A 16290-nucleotide genomic window follows, 5' to 3' on the forward strand; every position below is an offset into this window, starting at 1 on the left:
TAAGACATAACCTTCATTTGAAGGTATGAAAAACATGTAGATAAAGGAAAATAAAATGGTGTGACATATTTGGATTTTCAGGGAACATTTGATTCACTTTCCAATGAGACTCCTTAGGAAATTAAGTCATGGGATAGAAGGTAAGGTCTTACTATGGAAGCAGAAAATGGTCAGTTTTTCCCAGTGGTAAACAGTGGAATGTCTCAAGAATCTCTTTCAGAATTGCTGTTTAATATGTTCATTAACAATTTGGAAAAGGAAGCAACAGATGATTAGATCAAATGTTCAGAAGATCTACCCACCAGGGGATGCAATGTCCACTTGCACTAAGGATGTGTCTCCAGGGACTTCTGCCCAGGAGGGAAGAATTGGGTCGGCCGTTATAGTGGGAGCTTTGATCATTAGGCAAGTAGATAGCTGGGTGGCTGGTGGACATGAGGATTGCTGGGTCACTTACCTGTCTGGTGTAAAGGTGGCGGACTTCATGTATCATCTGGTTAAGATTTTAGACATTGCTGGGGAGGAGTCTGCTGTCTTGGTACATGTGGGTACCAATGACAACAGAAATGTGGTAGGGAGGTTCTGGAAGCCAAATTTAGGCTCTTAGGTAGGAAGTTAAAATCCAGAACCTTCAGGGTAGCATTTTCAGAAATGCCCCCTGCTCCACACACAGGAACTAAGAGACAGGCAGAGCTCCCGAGTCTCAATGCGTGAATGAGGCGATGGTACAGGGAGGAGGGTTTTAGAAATGTTAGGAACTGGGCAACATACTGGGGAAAGGGGGAACCTATTCCACAAAGATGGGCTCCATCTTAACCAGGAACTAAGCTGCTAGCATCAACATTGATTTGCCCGTAGTTCATTGGATGAGATTTAGTGATAATTTGTATCAGAAGAGCAACTAAATGAAATCTTTTTTTTTTTTTTTATTCTTTATTCAGTTTTAACTTTTGGAACAAGTGTACAATATTCAATCAGATAATTTGTACAAATCACTATTGTTTGATATCTTTAAGGGACCTCCTAGTGACCCATATCAGCTGCTGTTGGAAACAGGATATTGGGCTTCTGGACCAAAACAGCATGGCATTTTTTTTAATGTTTACTTTTTGCCTTCTAAATACAAACAGGAAATATGAAACATTTGCCATTTTTTGACAACTACCATACATATTTACTTTCCTCTATTAAGTGGCCACTATGAAGTTACCCATTAAATACAGTAGAAGCCTATGCTAGACAGTAGTACTGCCCGATTCAGGGGAAAAAAATTTGATTTGATTCAGCCTATTGAATCGATTTTTCGATTCAATTCGATTTTCTTGCCCAATCGGGTGTTTTTGGGTTGTTTTTTTTCAAACATCCTGGTCTGTTTATTTTATAGCCTCTTCATCCCCTTTGCCCTCTCCTATCCACACTGGTGCTGTGGTGTAAACAAAATATACAAAAAAGGCTTTTCCTCTTTCTGTTAAATCCTAGTTCACATTCACGGTCTAACACCAGCTCTGGCAGGATACACATTTCAAATCTGACATATTATAATCACAAAACAGATAATAAAATGGATTTTTCTACCTTTTGTTTGTCTGGTCATTATTCAAATCATGTTGGTCCCATGCTTTGGTTGTCTTCTGATAACTTGCTTGCCAGGGTCTCCTGCCCATTTGTCGTTTTCTTCTTGCTCGGTGCTAACCATCCATCTTCTATCACTGTCCTCCCCTTCTGTTTCCCTTCCCTCCCCCAGAGGTCTGGCATCTTTCCTTTTTTTTTTGTCTCCATCCCCGCAGCTGCATTGATAGACCCCACCATCCCTAGATCCACCATCTCTCCTTTTCTTAAGTACCCTTTCATCCAACATCTCTCCCTCCTTCCCCACCACCCCAGGGTCCACCAGCTCTCCCTTTCTCTTCCCAACTACCTTTCTAACCAGTAACTCTATCCCCCACATCATCCCTTGTGTCCAACTTCTCTTCCTTTCTGTTCCTTCCCTCCCTAAATCCTATTGTCCACATCTCTCTCCCTCTCCTCTGTTTTTAGACCCATTATTTCTCCCCCCCAGTCTGGTATATGCACATCTTTGAACCCCCCCTTCCCTCCCTCCCTTCATGTACTTCTACACCAGGGCCCCCTAGCCCAAAGGTCTGCCCCCCCTTGAAGGTTGCACCCCCTCAAAGGCCTGCACCCCCCCAAAGGCCTGCATGTTTCCCCCTGGCCTCCCGCTCTTACCTTAAGATAATCGGAAGCCTACAGAGAGGATTGCGTTGCTGTAGTAATCTTTGCAGACTGCCGTCATCCTAAGCAGCACGTTTGCTTTACCGCAGTCCTGCCCCTCCTCTGACATCAGGAGCAGGATCGCGGCAGAGTCAACATGGTGCTGAGGATGACGGCAGCCTGGAAAGATCACTACAGCACCGCGATCCTCTCTGCAGGCTGCCAATTAAGGTAAGAGCGCGGAGGCCAGGGGGGAAGCTGGAGGACGCTGCAAAGGGCCTAGGCAGCACTTCACGACTGACCCTCCCCCCTTGCCCTCTAAAGCAGCAGCGGCGGCAAGCCAGCAAGAGGCAGCGCTGCCACTCCTGCTTTAGGGAGGGAGGGGGGAGGATTAGTAACTGAATCGGTGAGGCCAATTAAAAAAAACAAATAGATTTGAATCAATTCACCCAATACGAATCGGAAATCGGACAGCACTACTAGACAGATCCAAATGCCAAAATATCACACACATACTATTTAATCAGTAAACTGTTAGAACAGATGTGTTGTGTTAATAAGATTTTCTATTCCGCCTTTACCTATTCAGTTCAAAGTCTGATTATATTATAGAGGTTGGGTCCCAGGAAGTTACAATGGACAGTTTAACAACAAAATTTTTGATAAAGATCCTCCTAGGTTTGATCTAATCAATTTCTTTGACTGGGTGACCAGAGAATTGGAAAGAGGGAGTATGCTAAATATGGTGTATTTAGATTTTAGCAAAGCCTTTCACATGGGTCCCAAAGTGACAGGCTGGGTCAAGAACTGATGAATGGAGATCGCTCTGAGGAAAGGGATGTTACCAGTAGTGTGCCTCAAGGTTCTGTTCTTGGACTTGTTTTTTTAACATTTTTATAAACCATATTGCTGAAGGGTTGTCGGGTAAGATTTTCATCTTTGCGGATGATACCAAAATCTGCAATAGAGTAGACATCCAGGATGGTGTGAATAATATGAAGAAAGACTGGCGAAGCTTGAAGAATGGTCTGAAATTTGTCAGCTAAAATTTAATGCTAAGAAATGCAAGGTCATGCATTTGGGCTGCAAAAACCTGAGGAAATGGTACAGTTTATGGGGTGAAGAACTTATGTGTATGACTGAAGAGTGGAACTTGGGTGTGATTGTATGTGATGATCTTAAGGTGGCCAAACATGTTGAAAATGTATGGCTAAAGCTAAAAGGATGCTAGGGTGCATAGGGAGAGGTATGGCCAGTAGGAAAAAGGAGGTATTGATAGCCCTGTATAAGACTTTGGCGAGATCTCATTTAGCATATTGTGTACAATACTGGAGGCCACACCTTCAAAAAGATATAAAAAGGATGGAATCGGTCCAGACGAAGGCTACTAAAATGGTGCGTGGTCTTCATCATAAGGCATATGGGGACAGACTTAAAGATCTCAATCTGTAGTTTGGAGGAAAGACGGGAGAGAGGAGATATGATAGAGATGTTTAAATCCCAAAAATCAATCTACAAAAATATTACTTGCCAGAGATGGGCTACACACTCCCCGATAAACATTTCACAACAAAGTGGAGAAAAAGCCTCAAAATTTTCAACGCGGCAGCAGACAACTCTCAATACTGATTTAAGATTCAAGCTGCTTAATTTACTATCACTGGCAAAAAAAACTCCACCACCACTGAAATGTAATTATCAAAAGGGTAATATACCCATCACTGTGCACAGGAAAAGCAAAATCAAAAAGTTTTACTTAGCTTGGGAAACATGGTCTGAAACGCCGTGTTGTGTTGATTGAAGATGTCTGGCCAGACTACCGATGAAAACGCCACGGCACCAGTCAGATGTACAGTCCAGAATCCATGCCCAATCCCAACAAGTGCCTTGTTTCGCCTCTCAAAGGCTTCCTCAGGGAATATATCAGCTGGAAAACTCCGCTCCTCTTCCGTGCACGGCGTTTCAGATCTTGTTTCTCAAGCTAAGTAAAACTTTTTGATTTTGCTTTTCCTGTGCACAGTGATGGGTATATTACCCTTTTAATAATTACATTTCAGTGGTGGTGGAGTTTTTTTGCCAGTGATAGTAAATTAAGCAGCTTGAATCTTAAATCAGTATTGAGAGTTGTCTGCTGCCGCGTTGAAAATTTTGAGGCTTTTTCTCAACTTTGCTGTGAAATGTTTATCGGAGGTGTGCAGCCCATCTCTGGCAAGTAACATTTTTGTAGATTGATTTTGGGGATTTTTCTATTACTCTATAATTTTTTCTTGAGAGATGTTTAAATACCTACGTGATATAAATGTGCATGAGTCGAGTCTCTTTCATTTGAAAGGAAGCTCTGGAATGAGAGGGCATAGGATGAAGTTAAGAAGTGATAGGTTCAGGAGTAATCTAAGGAAATACTTTTTTACAGACAGAGTGGTAGATACATGGAACAGTCTCCTGGAAGAGGTGGTGGAGACAGAAACTATGTCTGAATTTAAGAAAGCCTGGAATAGGCATGGGGGATCCCTTAGAGAGAGGAAGAGATGATGGTTACTGTGAATGGGCAAACTGGATGGGTTATTTGGCCTCTATTTGTCATCATGTTTCTATGTATTAAAAAAGCCAAGGAAAACATACAAGAATTAACCAGAAACAAATAGAAATTTGCAGGAACTTTAAGCTTTACTTTAAACAGCAGAAATAAAAACAAACTTACTGCAGGTAAATATAACAGTTTATATATCCAACAGAAAAACTTACTGGGGTTCGATCACAGTGAAAGATTATGTGTGTGGAATAGCGTTGTTTATCTTTGCAATAATCACCATTCAGGTAAGCAATACTTAGAGAGCCATCAGTAGCAGCCTGTGGACTGATCTGAATGAAACCCAGGTTATAGCTAGTCTCATTTTTGTATTTCACACAAGACCCTATGGCACCACCTAGAACAAAAGGAAACACAATGTTTCTACAGTATCAGTACAAGAGAGGCAAATACTCAATAGTCAATAGGAGATAGGAGAGCAGAACACTAAAAGTTGAGCTTAAAAACTTATCTTATTAAACAGCCCAACGTGACCATGTTTCAGCCACTTTTGCATTGCATCAAGGATTAAATAGTATAACTTACAATAAAAATTTGCAAAATCCATCAACAGAATATATCATCAAAATAATTGTTTAGAACCTTACACCCTTCATGAGCAGCATTTACTTACACACTTAAGATGGTTCCCTTTCAGGGCTGCATTTCGATTAAACTTTTTAATCACAATCAATCATGTGACTAAAGGTGGGGCATAGCCAGTAATCCATGGAAGGGGGGGGACACAGGAGGTGACTTGGGGCCACACATTTCCTCTACCTCTACCCCACATAAGGCATCATACTCTTGCTGGAGGGGATGCCAAAGCTCTACCAATCAAAGAAATCCATTGTCAAAGTTACCTCCTTGTGCTGCTTCAAGATTAAGGAAAGCTGTGGGCTTTTGTCTTTCCTTTGATTACTGTAATGCATTTCTGCTTGGCCTTCAAGTTAATTTTGAGCACTACAAGCTGCTCAAAATGTGATGGCACAATTGATTTGTAAGAATTCTTGTTTTGATCATATTTCCCCTGGTACCATCCAAACTGCACTGGCTTCCAGCTGAATGGAGAATCCACTTTAAAATTCTTACTTGGATATTTAAGGTGTTACGTGATGATTCTCTATCCTGCATTACTGTTGCTTTAAAGACTGATAAACCAAGGTGAATTCTGCACTCTGCTGACAAAGGACAGCTTGATGTACTTTCTTTTAGACATGTTAGGCTCAATGTGTATTGTGACTCCCTTTTTATGGTCACTTTATAGTGTTAGTTCTCTATCAGAACTGCTTCTATTTAGAAAACAGCTGAAAGAATCTTTTCCAAAAAGCATTCTGCTGAAAATTTTAAATGTTAATCCAGGATTATTATGGGTGATGTCATTATATATACTTTTCTTAGCTACCTAGATTTGGAGATGAAAAATAAGAACTATTTAAATAATTTTTTAAAATTTTGCTGCAGTATTTTACTATACTTTGCTATATAATGAAGGTCCTTTAAAATTTTTAATTAATACACGATGACTGGGTTACAGTAAGGCCCTGATTCTGCAAAGGGCGTCTCGATTTTAGGCAGCTGTAGGCGTCCTACAGCTGTCTAATCAGCCAATCAGGATGCACATTTAAAAAAAAAAAAAAAATGCTCCCCGGGCAGGCTGCCTATATTGAAGGCGCCTCCGGGAGCCTAGGGAGGCCCGCAAGACCACCTAAGCTTGCCTAAGGGCCTTAGGCGAACCTAGATGGCCCTACGTGTCTCCTTAGTAGAGGAAGAGACACTTACAATGTAGGCCAGCAAAATGCGATAAGTATAGCGGCCACTTATCCCCCCCACCCCAATCACCGGCAGGAGGGTGCTCAAATCTTCCTGCCGGAAGGCCACCCACCCGACACCTCCGATCACCAGTAGGAGGGTGCCCAACACCTCCTGTCGGAAGGCCACCCACCCAACACCCTCGATCGCCAGCAGGAGGGTGCCCAACCCCTCCTGCCGGAATGCCACCCACCTGACACCCCTGATCGCCAACAGGAGGGTGCCCAACTCTCCTGCCGGAGAACGCCCCCCCTCCGGATTCCCCCTTGCTAATGCCTCCCCCGCCACGCTAACACTCCCCGATGACCCCCCTAACCTCCCCCCCAACTAACTTCTAATTGTTGGCCAGCCAGATAGGTCTTGTTGCTGGCCAGCCGGCAGGCATACCTCATCAAAATGAGGTGGGCCTGCCCCTTCCTGGATCATCCCCACTAAGCCTAAGGCCTGATTGGCCCAGGCTCTAGAAGCCTGGACCAATCAGGCCTTAGGCATAGTGGGTCTGCCCATCCCCGCTAAGCCTAAGGCTTGATTGGCCCAGGCGTCTAGAGCCTGGGTCAATTAGGCCTTAGGCTTAGCGGGGATGGGCCGGGAAGGGGCAGGTCCGCCTCATTTCAACAAAGGTGGGTCTGCCAGCTGGACGGCAGCAATACCCGGCCAGCCAGCCAACAATAAAGAGGTTAGTATGGGGGGTCAAGCTACTTGGAGGGATCATCAGGGTTTGTTAGCGCGGGGGGGTCATCCTCCAGCAAGAGGGGTTTGGGCTCCCTCCTGCCAGCGATCGGGGGTGTCGGGCGGGCGGCGTTCCGGCAGGAGGGGTTGGGCACCCTCCTGCCAGCGATCAGGGGTGTCGGGTGGGTGGCATTCTATCAGGAGGGGTTGGGCACCCTCCTGCCGGCAATCAGGGGTGTCAGGTGGGCAGTGTAACGGCAGGAGGGGTTAGGTACTCTCCTGCCGGCGACTGGGGGGTGGGTGGGGGACAGGTGGCTGCGGCCGCTATACCTATCGCGTCTACTCTAACCCGATTCTGTAACTGGCGTATGTAACATGGACGCCGGTTAAAGAATCGGGGTTAGTGTAGGCCCCATTCTGTATACAGAATCCAGGCCTAATTGTCCTAGAGGCTCTTTTATTAAAGCTTAGCATGTACTGATATCCACCAGCATACTAAACTTTAGTGAAAGGGCCCCGTAATGATTTATTCAGAGCTTATCTTACATCTTGCCTTATCTTACCATGACATCCATGTAGATATGGTAAAGGTTTGCAAACATTCAGATAAAAAGTTCTATTTTTTCCATTTTCAGAAGTATCTACTGCAATCCAGGGTTCCCGCTCTCTACTCAAATCACTCAGGTCATACTCATTACCTGCAGAGTCTGAAACATATGGAATACAATAAAAATAAATACATGATAAGCTATTGCCCAGTCCAGACTTAACATCTTCACCAAATGTTTTTTTAACAACTTTGAACATACGACTACATGTAACCTGCTTAACATTAACATATGCAATTATATTCCTCTTTACCTTTCAGTTCAAGGTGGACCACATAAGTGCATAAGATATCACCATAAACAAAATCAGTCAAATTCTATACATTCCAATTTACCAGTCCACTAAAACATCATCAATGATAAATACTTAAAGTTAGATTACATAATTGTGATCATCATCTTATGAGTTGTTTAGACATGAGTTTTTAGGGTCTGAAATTAGACTGAATATCCTAATTTTACCCGAGATCCATTTTCAATCTACAAGGCATAAAACTATTATGTGCCTAGGTCCTCTTCTGTAGATTGAAAATGGGATCTCGGGTAAAATTGGGATATTCAGTCTAATTTCAGACCCTGACCTTAAATATTGTTTCGGAGTGTATAACCTACAAAATTTTGACATACAATTGGGTGCCATTCCATATAAAATTTTGAAGACAAATATTACTGTATAACTTCAAACTCAATTCATGCTCTTAATGGCAAGCAATGAGCTCTAATTAAAAACAGTGTGACATGTTCCACCCCATTTCCCTTCTATATCATTTTCACAGTTACATTCTGAAAAACTTATAGTCTATGAAGTTTTTTATCCAGCAAACCAAGTTTCCAAGTCTTTTAAAATCTTACGATCCCGCACCATTGGTAATCTTTCTGGGCAATTTACAATCTAATCTATTTTACAAACCCAAAAGCATAATATTTATGTAATCCAAATGGGATACTATCAAAGCATGATGCTATGTTTCAAAAATGTACATATTCTTCTGATCATATTTAAATTTTAAAAAAGACCTTACTATCATATTCACATGAGTTTCCATTGATAATCCAACATCAATCCACCCACCCAATATTTTCATCTCTGATGAAATAGGTATATTTACTCCTTCCAAATCTATGCTCTTCTGCATTAATTCTGCACTTTTTCCTTCCACCTTTAACACTGTGGTTTTATTTGGGTTGATTTTTAACGTATTCTTTACCATCCAATCTTTCACTTTATTAAACACTCCAGAAGTAACATATCAGTTGTTGAATTTTCAAATTGGGAACAATATTTTGTCATCTGTATACATAAAATACATAATTCCCAGCTTTTTCAATAATCTTCTTAATAGTGCTAAGTATATATTAAATAGAATGGAAGATTAACTTACAATTGTGCCTTCCTTACAGGGTTCATTTTGGAACATCAGCTTTTTGTTTTCTGGAACCTAGACTGAGCCTATGTGTCAGTGCTCTCCCCTAGCTAAAGTAAGTTTTTGCTTATTGAGCATGTGCAGGGTCTCCCACCTCTCACAGCTTCTCCCTTGTAAAATCAGTCTTGTCTCTAGTTCAAGAACTACACTTCCCCTCCGTATCCACGGGGGTTGGGGCAGAGCCGGCCCGTGAATATTAAAAAACCACAAATAATATTTGGGCCAGTTCTGCCCCTAACCTCCGCTTCCCCCGGCTATTTTAAGCCCTGTAAGCTCCCCCTTAAGCCTTACCTGGTGGTCTAGTGGGTTTTCGGGGCAGGAGCAATCTTCCCACACTCCTGCCCCATGCAGATCGTTCATAGGAAGTGGCTGCCTTGAGCTCCCATCGTAGTCTTGAGAAACTATGGGAGCTCAAGGCAGCCATTTCCTATGAGAAAATGGATGTCATGTCTTGGTCTAAGCTGTGTTTGTGCAACAGTTTTATTTGTTGCTCTTCAACAAGACTGCAATGTGACTCGATGATCAAGGTTGACTTGTGGCCTCTATAGCCCAATAAGTGTTTATGTCAGCACAGATCCAGTGTCTGTTAATAGTATATCTATGTACCCAAGAAGTATGTAGATTACCACTCTTTTCTATTCAACCACATGTGATTTATGGATTGGGTGATCTGCAGTTCTGGCTACCTCCTGCTGCCAGGCTAGATTGTGGCTATTGTGTTCCTGGTGTGTGGATATTTTCAGCACCTATTTCGGCTTCTATTTGATGCTTTATAGTCCATAAACTCATGGATTCTTTATAAACTGTACAATACAGCCAGTTTGATATCAGGACACAGTTTTGCCTATCTCTGACATTATCTCTGACATTTCAACTTCTTGCATGCCAATTCATTTTTTTTATTTGAAAGATTTATATTCCGCTCTATCAGTCAGTTACTAGGCAAATTATTTATAATTTAAGGAGGCATACCGTAATTTACAGGGATAAAAAGTAAGTGGGGAGCGATTTACAGGTATACAATGTTAGAAACGAGACAAGGTGCAATTATACATTTAGCTATGTGACATCAGCTCAAAAGCTTGGATTCAAGCTCTTTAGACTGTCTGATTACAATTGTTTAGAGCCGTGTTCTTCAACCTTTTGACATCTATGGACTGGCGGAAATAAAATAATTATTTTGTGGACTGGCACCGATCCACAGGCTGGCAGTTGAAGAACACTGGGCTAAGTCGTGAGCCAGACCCCGCCCATCTCCACCCAATCTCTGCCTCAGACTCCGCCCCCATAATAGTACTAATTGTAACACCATTTTTTTCCATTCATTTTTCATATACACACACACACACACACAATATAATTGTATTAACACCACATAATAGTACTACACAAAGCACACTGTATGCTTCTCAATATTCATTCCTACCAGAACTCAGATAACCCCATGCAAATACGGGACCAAAAACTAAAAGTACTAATATATACAAACAAACCCTAAGGTGCAAGACTCTGCATGCAGTACAACCCCAGAGGAAAAGAAACAAATGTATTTCTTCCTGAACAGACAGCAGAGGTAAATCAATCACTAAATTAAAAAATAAAATCATTCCCCCTACCATTGTTGTCTTCCTCCCTTCATGCTGTGCTGTGCCTTGCCTTCTGGCCTGCCCCCCCCCCACCCCCCGGTGTTATCTTCTGGCCGGCTCCCTCTTCCTCAGTGCTGCAGTGCACAAAACCATGGGCAGTGGCTCCTCGCACGTCCCGCACCTCATCTGGAAGCCTTCCCTCTGACGTTGCGATGTCAAAGAGAAGGCTTCCGGTTCAGGCACAGGACACATGTAGGAGCCTCTGCCCACGGCTTTGTGCACTGCAGCACTGAGGAATAGGGAGCCAGCTCGAAGACAATGTCACATCGATCGCACCATGGACCGGCGACTGAAGAGCACTGTCTGGGGCACGATGCACATGCCGGCCCTATGGACCGGCAGGAAATTTCTGCGGACCGGCACCAGTCCATGGACTGGCAGTTGAAGAACACTGGTTTAGAGGAATTAGAGGGTTCACCAGCTTATACACCTACTGAAGGTTCCTAACGAGACATGCCTTTTTCCATTTTAAAATTGTTCAGGGTCTGTACAGTTGAATGTTTGGTTTAATACTTTAGAACCTCTGAATTTATACATCACATCCTATGAATTTAACAGGAGTGCATCAGGAGGCCTTATAATTGTTATGTTTTTCTATGTGAAATATTAAGAGATTTGGATTCATGCTGGATTGGGCCTTTGTCACCCCACTTATTTCATTTTTGAACTGGTCCTGAGTTAATATTTTTAGTTGATTCATGGTGGTCAGGTATCAGTTGGACACCTCTGCAATGTATGCTCAACCCAAGCAGCTCAAGGCAATCTCCTGCATTGTAGCATCCTTTCTTCAAACTTTCTTCTAAATTCAAATTCAGCTTATAAAACTCATATTTAGGTCAATTTTAAGTGGGACTTCTGAGGAACATTTTGAAATATCTAACTTATATAAATACAAATACTGTACTATTTCTGATAAATGTCCTAGGTTCTTATTAAATATAATGGTTTTTTCTGAAGTCTAGGGTGGGCTATTAATGGAGGTAGCATTTCTCTCCCTCTTCGTGATAACCAGATTTGATCTCCTCCACTCTCCCTCCCCCCACAATAACCAGATCTTTTTTCTTACCTCTTCTCATGGTTATGACACTAGGCTAGTGCTCAAAGCCCTGAGGTTCTGCCAAGTGCCAGAACTGGGAGAAAAGGTAAGAGATCAGGCCATTGTGGTGAGGGGGGGGAGCAAGGGGGGAGGAGAGTAAAGGAGATCAATGCTAGTAAAGGTGAATTCGGGAGATGGCTATTATTGGAGGAATCTAAATTTGGTTTTTTTAAGACAAAATTCACAGGGGGTTTCAATGCCATGACAGAGGGACGAGCCATTACTAGAAACAATATTGGTATATTTATACCTAAAATAACCAAATATTGGCGCTTCTACATATATGTTATACATATGAATCCTTGAAAGTCCATGCTATTAGGTTCCCTATAGATAAAGATTATATTTGTCTCAGACAGTCCAAATTAAATCTATTTTTTTACATCCCAGCTAAATGTATAATCAATACATACATGGGACAAATATTTCACTTATACATATAATTGGCACATATATTTGTGGCCCTGTCCCCAAAATACCCAACCTTATCCTCCCAACTCTGTTATACGCATGCCTAAAAATATTTATTTATTTAGTCCGTCCTCCCAAAGGAGTCCAGAACAGATTACAAGGGTACATTCATAGTATGGGTAGGACATACTTTAGTGAAAAATACAGAGTTTACACAGAGGTGTCCAACCTTTTGGCTTCCCTGGGCCACATTGGCCAAAAAAAAATTTTCTGGGGTTGCACAAACGCTGCAGCAAGACAGAGGGGGGGAGCCAGAAAGACGGTAAACACCCGGGGGCAGCAGAGGAAAACACTGCATCGCCCTCGACCGGGGCCACACAAAATACTTCACGGGGCCATATGCGGTCATTGGGCCGCAGGTTGGACACCCCTGGTTTACAGCATTTATATTGGTTATATTTGCAGTGGCAAGCGATTTTTGTGAGATTCCTTTTGGTGTTTTTGGTGTCGGCAAATAAATAAAAGCAGTTTATATTATGGCATAATGACACCTTAATTTAGTGTTTACCAATGTTTGTGACTAGTGACCAATTGAGCCCAAAAAATGCTAACAAAATAGGCATCAATATCCCAAGGAATTTTACTCAATAAGCGAACCAAGTTCTAAATGAGTTTTGTTTATTATCATTGGCTCGCTACTTGAAAAACGCCAGAGATAAAAAATTCCCAACTCCAAGAGGGAGAAAAAATTATCTGACCAAAAAGATCGGTGCAAAGATTAACTATACAAATTAACTGCTCTAATGAGTCACCAGCCTTCAAAAAAATGGCTTTAAGATTCAATGCTAAATTTCAGCCCTAGTCACTCAAGCATAAATAACAGTCCGATAGATTAGACCCAGGCTAAAGACACCTTCACCATTCATTTAAGGTTACTTAAAGGTAGCCTCAGCCCCACCACTCCACCGCTAAATCAATATTTCATTGCGGGAAGAATTATGTGAGAACTCATCATTGGCTGCCTCTAACATATTTTTAATACCAAAAGTTTGTTATATCAAAAAGTCTTCATGTACCTCAATAATAGTAATAAATATTCAATGCTTTAAAGCGTCATTGTACTTAGCTTGTTTTTATCAGCCAACGTCCGGGAGTTGAACCCGTTCTTGGTGGGTATTGTAAAAGTTGTCAGTATGGTAAGAATAGTATATTAAGGGGGGAGAGGGGGTTGTGAATAATTTTAACGGCCCCTTTCTCTTATACATTACAGGGAGACCCTTGATACAGCACTCTTGTAGTGCGAAACATGCATGTCAGGGTTCAACTCCCGGACGTTGGCTGATAAAAACAAGCTAAGTACAATGACGCTTTAAAGCATTGAATATTTATTACTATTATTGAGGTACATGAAGACATTTTGATATAACAAACTTTTGGTATTAAAAATATGTTAGAGGCAGCCAATGATGAGTTCTCACATAATTCTTCCCGCAATGAAATATTGATTTAGCGGTGGAGTGGTGGGGCTGAGGCTACCTTTAAGTAACCTTAAATGAATGGTGAAGGTGTCTTTAGCCTGGGTCTAATCTGTTACTAATGAGTCACCAGGCACAAATAATATCTCCAAGGGTTATATATCAAAAAGCAGTTACTTAGCTGCACTTCTAAAATTTGGAAGGATTTTCTCCTGATGCAGCGATTCGCGAAACAAGGCTTTCCAAGGTCTCTTGTTAAGAATTTGTCGACTGTGGATTCAGAACTGAGAATTTGATGATGTGGATTACAACCATTGTTTGAAAGAAAAGGATCATATAAGTAATCATTGATGGACACACATGGAAGCAGTAAAGAAATGAAAGCTACATGCTCTGCAGTTCAGTATCAGCTTTTTGATATATAACCCTTGGAGATTATTATTTGTGTCTGGTGACTCATTAGAGCAGTTAATTTGTATAGTTAATCTTTGAAACTGTTTTTTTGGTCAGGAGTTTTTCCGGTAGCAGGCCAATGATAATAAACAAAACTCGTTTAGAGCTTGGATCTCTTATTGAGTAAAATCCTTTGGGATATTGAGGAAAAGTCCATAGTCTGTTATTAAGAAAGACACGGGGGAAGATGCTGCTTGCCCTGGATTGGTAGCATGGAATGTTGCTACTCCTTGGGTTTTGGCCAAATACTAGGGACCTGGATTGGCCACTGGGCTTGATGGACCATTGTTCTGATCCAGTAAGGCTATTCTTATGTTCTTATTTTGTTAGCATTTGGGGGGCACAATTGGTCACTAGCCACAAACATTGATAGACACTGTAAATTAAGGAGGCATACTGTTGAGTACTGTCTCCCCCCTTCACTTGACATTGCTAATAATGGCATAATGGCAAACACACAAAATATTTTTGAATATCAACTTGGAGATGATTTATCACTCAGTTAGAAACTGGTGTTTATTACGCCAATAGTGTTAAACAAGAAAAAAAAATCTTAATATTCTGAATCCTCCATATGCCTTCAAATTGTTTCTTTGAAATCTAGTTTTACTACCTCCCCCAATAGTATGCTCACTCCCCTATACTTACCAGTTACCTGGCAGTCTACAGGCGCAGGCATGCAGGCCAAGGCTGTTTCAAACTGAAAGAATGTGTCCTGCACTTTTGTTGCTACATTAATTTCTTCACGTTCAAATGTCAGGTTACCAGGGTACAAGTCATCATTACACACAAATTGCACTATAAATGTGTCTTCTGTGCCTGTAAAAATTATATATATATATATATATAAATGTATCAAAGGGAATGTGCTTGCTACTGAATACAAATGCTAATATAATCTGTCAACCAAAATAATAAACTGCATTATACTTAACTTTGTAAGTTAAAATTACATTCAATGTACTAAACATGTTTATAATTTTTCATCCACCATTCAAACCAGAAGTTAAAAATTTAATGCACTTTGCATATAAATATACAATATACTAATCTATGTGGCATATGCAAATTTAATTGTGTGCACATACAATAACTGACTGGTGATATTTTGTATAAGAGTATAATCTTTCTGAAAGAAAATAAAATTGTTAGGATTTGATAAGATTTTAACTGAAGAATTGTCAGGCATACAAGCCACTGTCAAATCTATTTGTAGTTATTAATCAAGAGTTTCTTGAAGTAAAATACTTGAATAACAGATATACAAGAATGCAAGAGCTCAGTAATTCAGTTGAGGACAGCTACTAATAGAAGCTGCCTCTCCTAATGGATAAGGAGGACTTCAATTATAGAAAGTGATTAAAATAATTTGCAAAAGTATACTGTCTGCTGTGAGTATTTTTTCTTAAAGTAACAATCAGTAGAAGTCTATTTTATCAAATGTGCATTCCATGCTAATGCCATATTAGAAAATAGGTTTATTTAGTTTCTAAAACAGACCTGATAACAATTCTAACCATTAAGGGAGGCAGAGCCTAAACACTTGTTTCCATGAGTAAATAAACACAGACAGTATTAAAAAGGGAAGAAACAGAATTGGAAACATGGACAAGCTGCCTAGAATAATTTAAAATTATGCAGTTAGACTTTTCTTAAAATTTAACATTAATAGGAATATAATACAGAGTTTGAGAAATGGAACTGAAAAGAAAACATTGTTTAAGTGCATTGCCAAAGTTTTCTATAAAGCTAACCGAAGTTAAAATTAAAATATTCCATGTTTTCAAAATGTGGAAAGTTTTGCTTGCAGAAAATAGCATTATTTTTAAAGAAAAAATAATTCTGGAATCAAATCATTTTGCTCTTACAAGTGTTGGGTAGCATAAAATCCATCGACTTTTAAATTTCAGGAAGAA

The 16290-nt window shown here is 40.8% G+C and overlaps 1 protein-coding gene across 1 annotated transcript in view; it reads right to left on the minus strand.

Annotated features, from left to right (window-relative positions):
• IGF2R (insulin like growth factor 2 receptor) overlaps positions 1–16290 on the minus strand; it is a 358657-nt gene that overhangs the window by 182738 nt on the left and 159629 nt on the right. The window contains exons 23-25 of the mRNA XM_033935794.1: positions 15023–15193; positions 7825–7968; positions 4957–5138 (exon numbers count right to left, since the gene is read on the minus strand). Coding sequence (XP_033791685.1) covers positions 4957–5138; positions 7825–7968; positions 15023–15193 — 497 coding nt within the window. The remainder of the gene's footprint in view (positions 1–4956; positions 5139–7824; positions 7969–15022; positions 15194–16290) is intronic.

This window comes from Geotrypetes seraphini, chromosome 3, assembly GCF_902459505.1.
Source record: "Geotrypetes seraphini chromosome 3, aGeoSer1.1, whole genome shotgun sequence".
Classification (NCBI taxonomy): domain Eukaryota; kingdom Metazoa; phylum Chordata; class Amphibia; order Gymnophiona; family Dermophiidae; genus Geotrypetes; species Geotrypetes seraphini.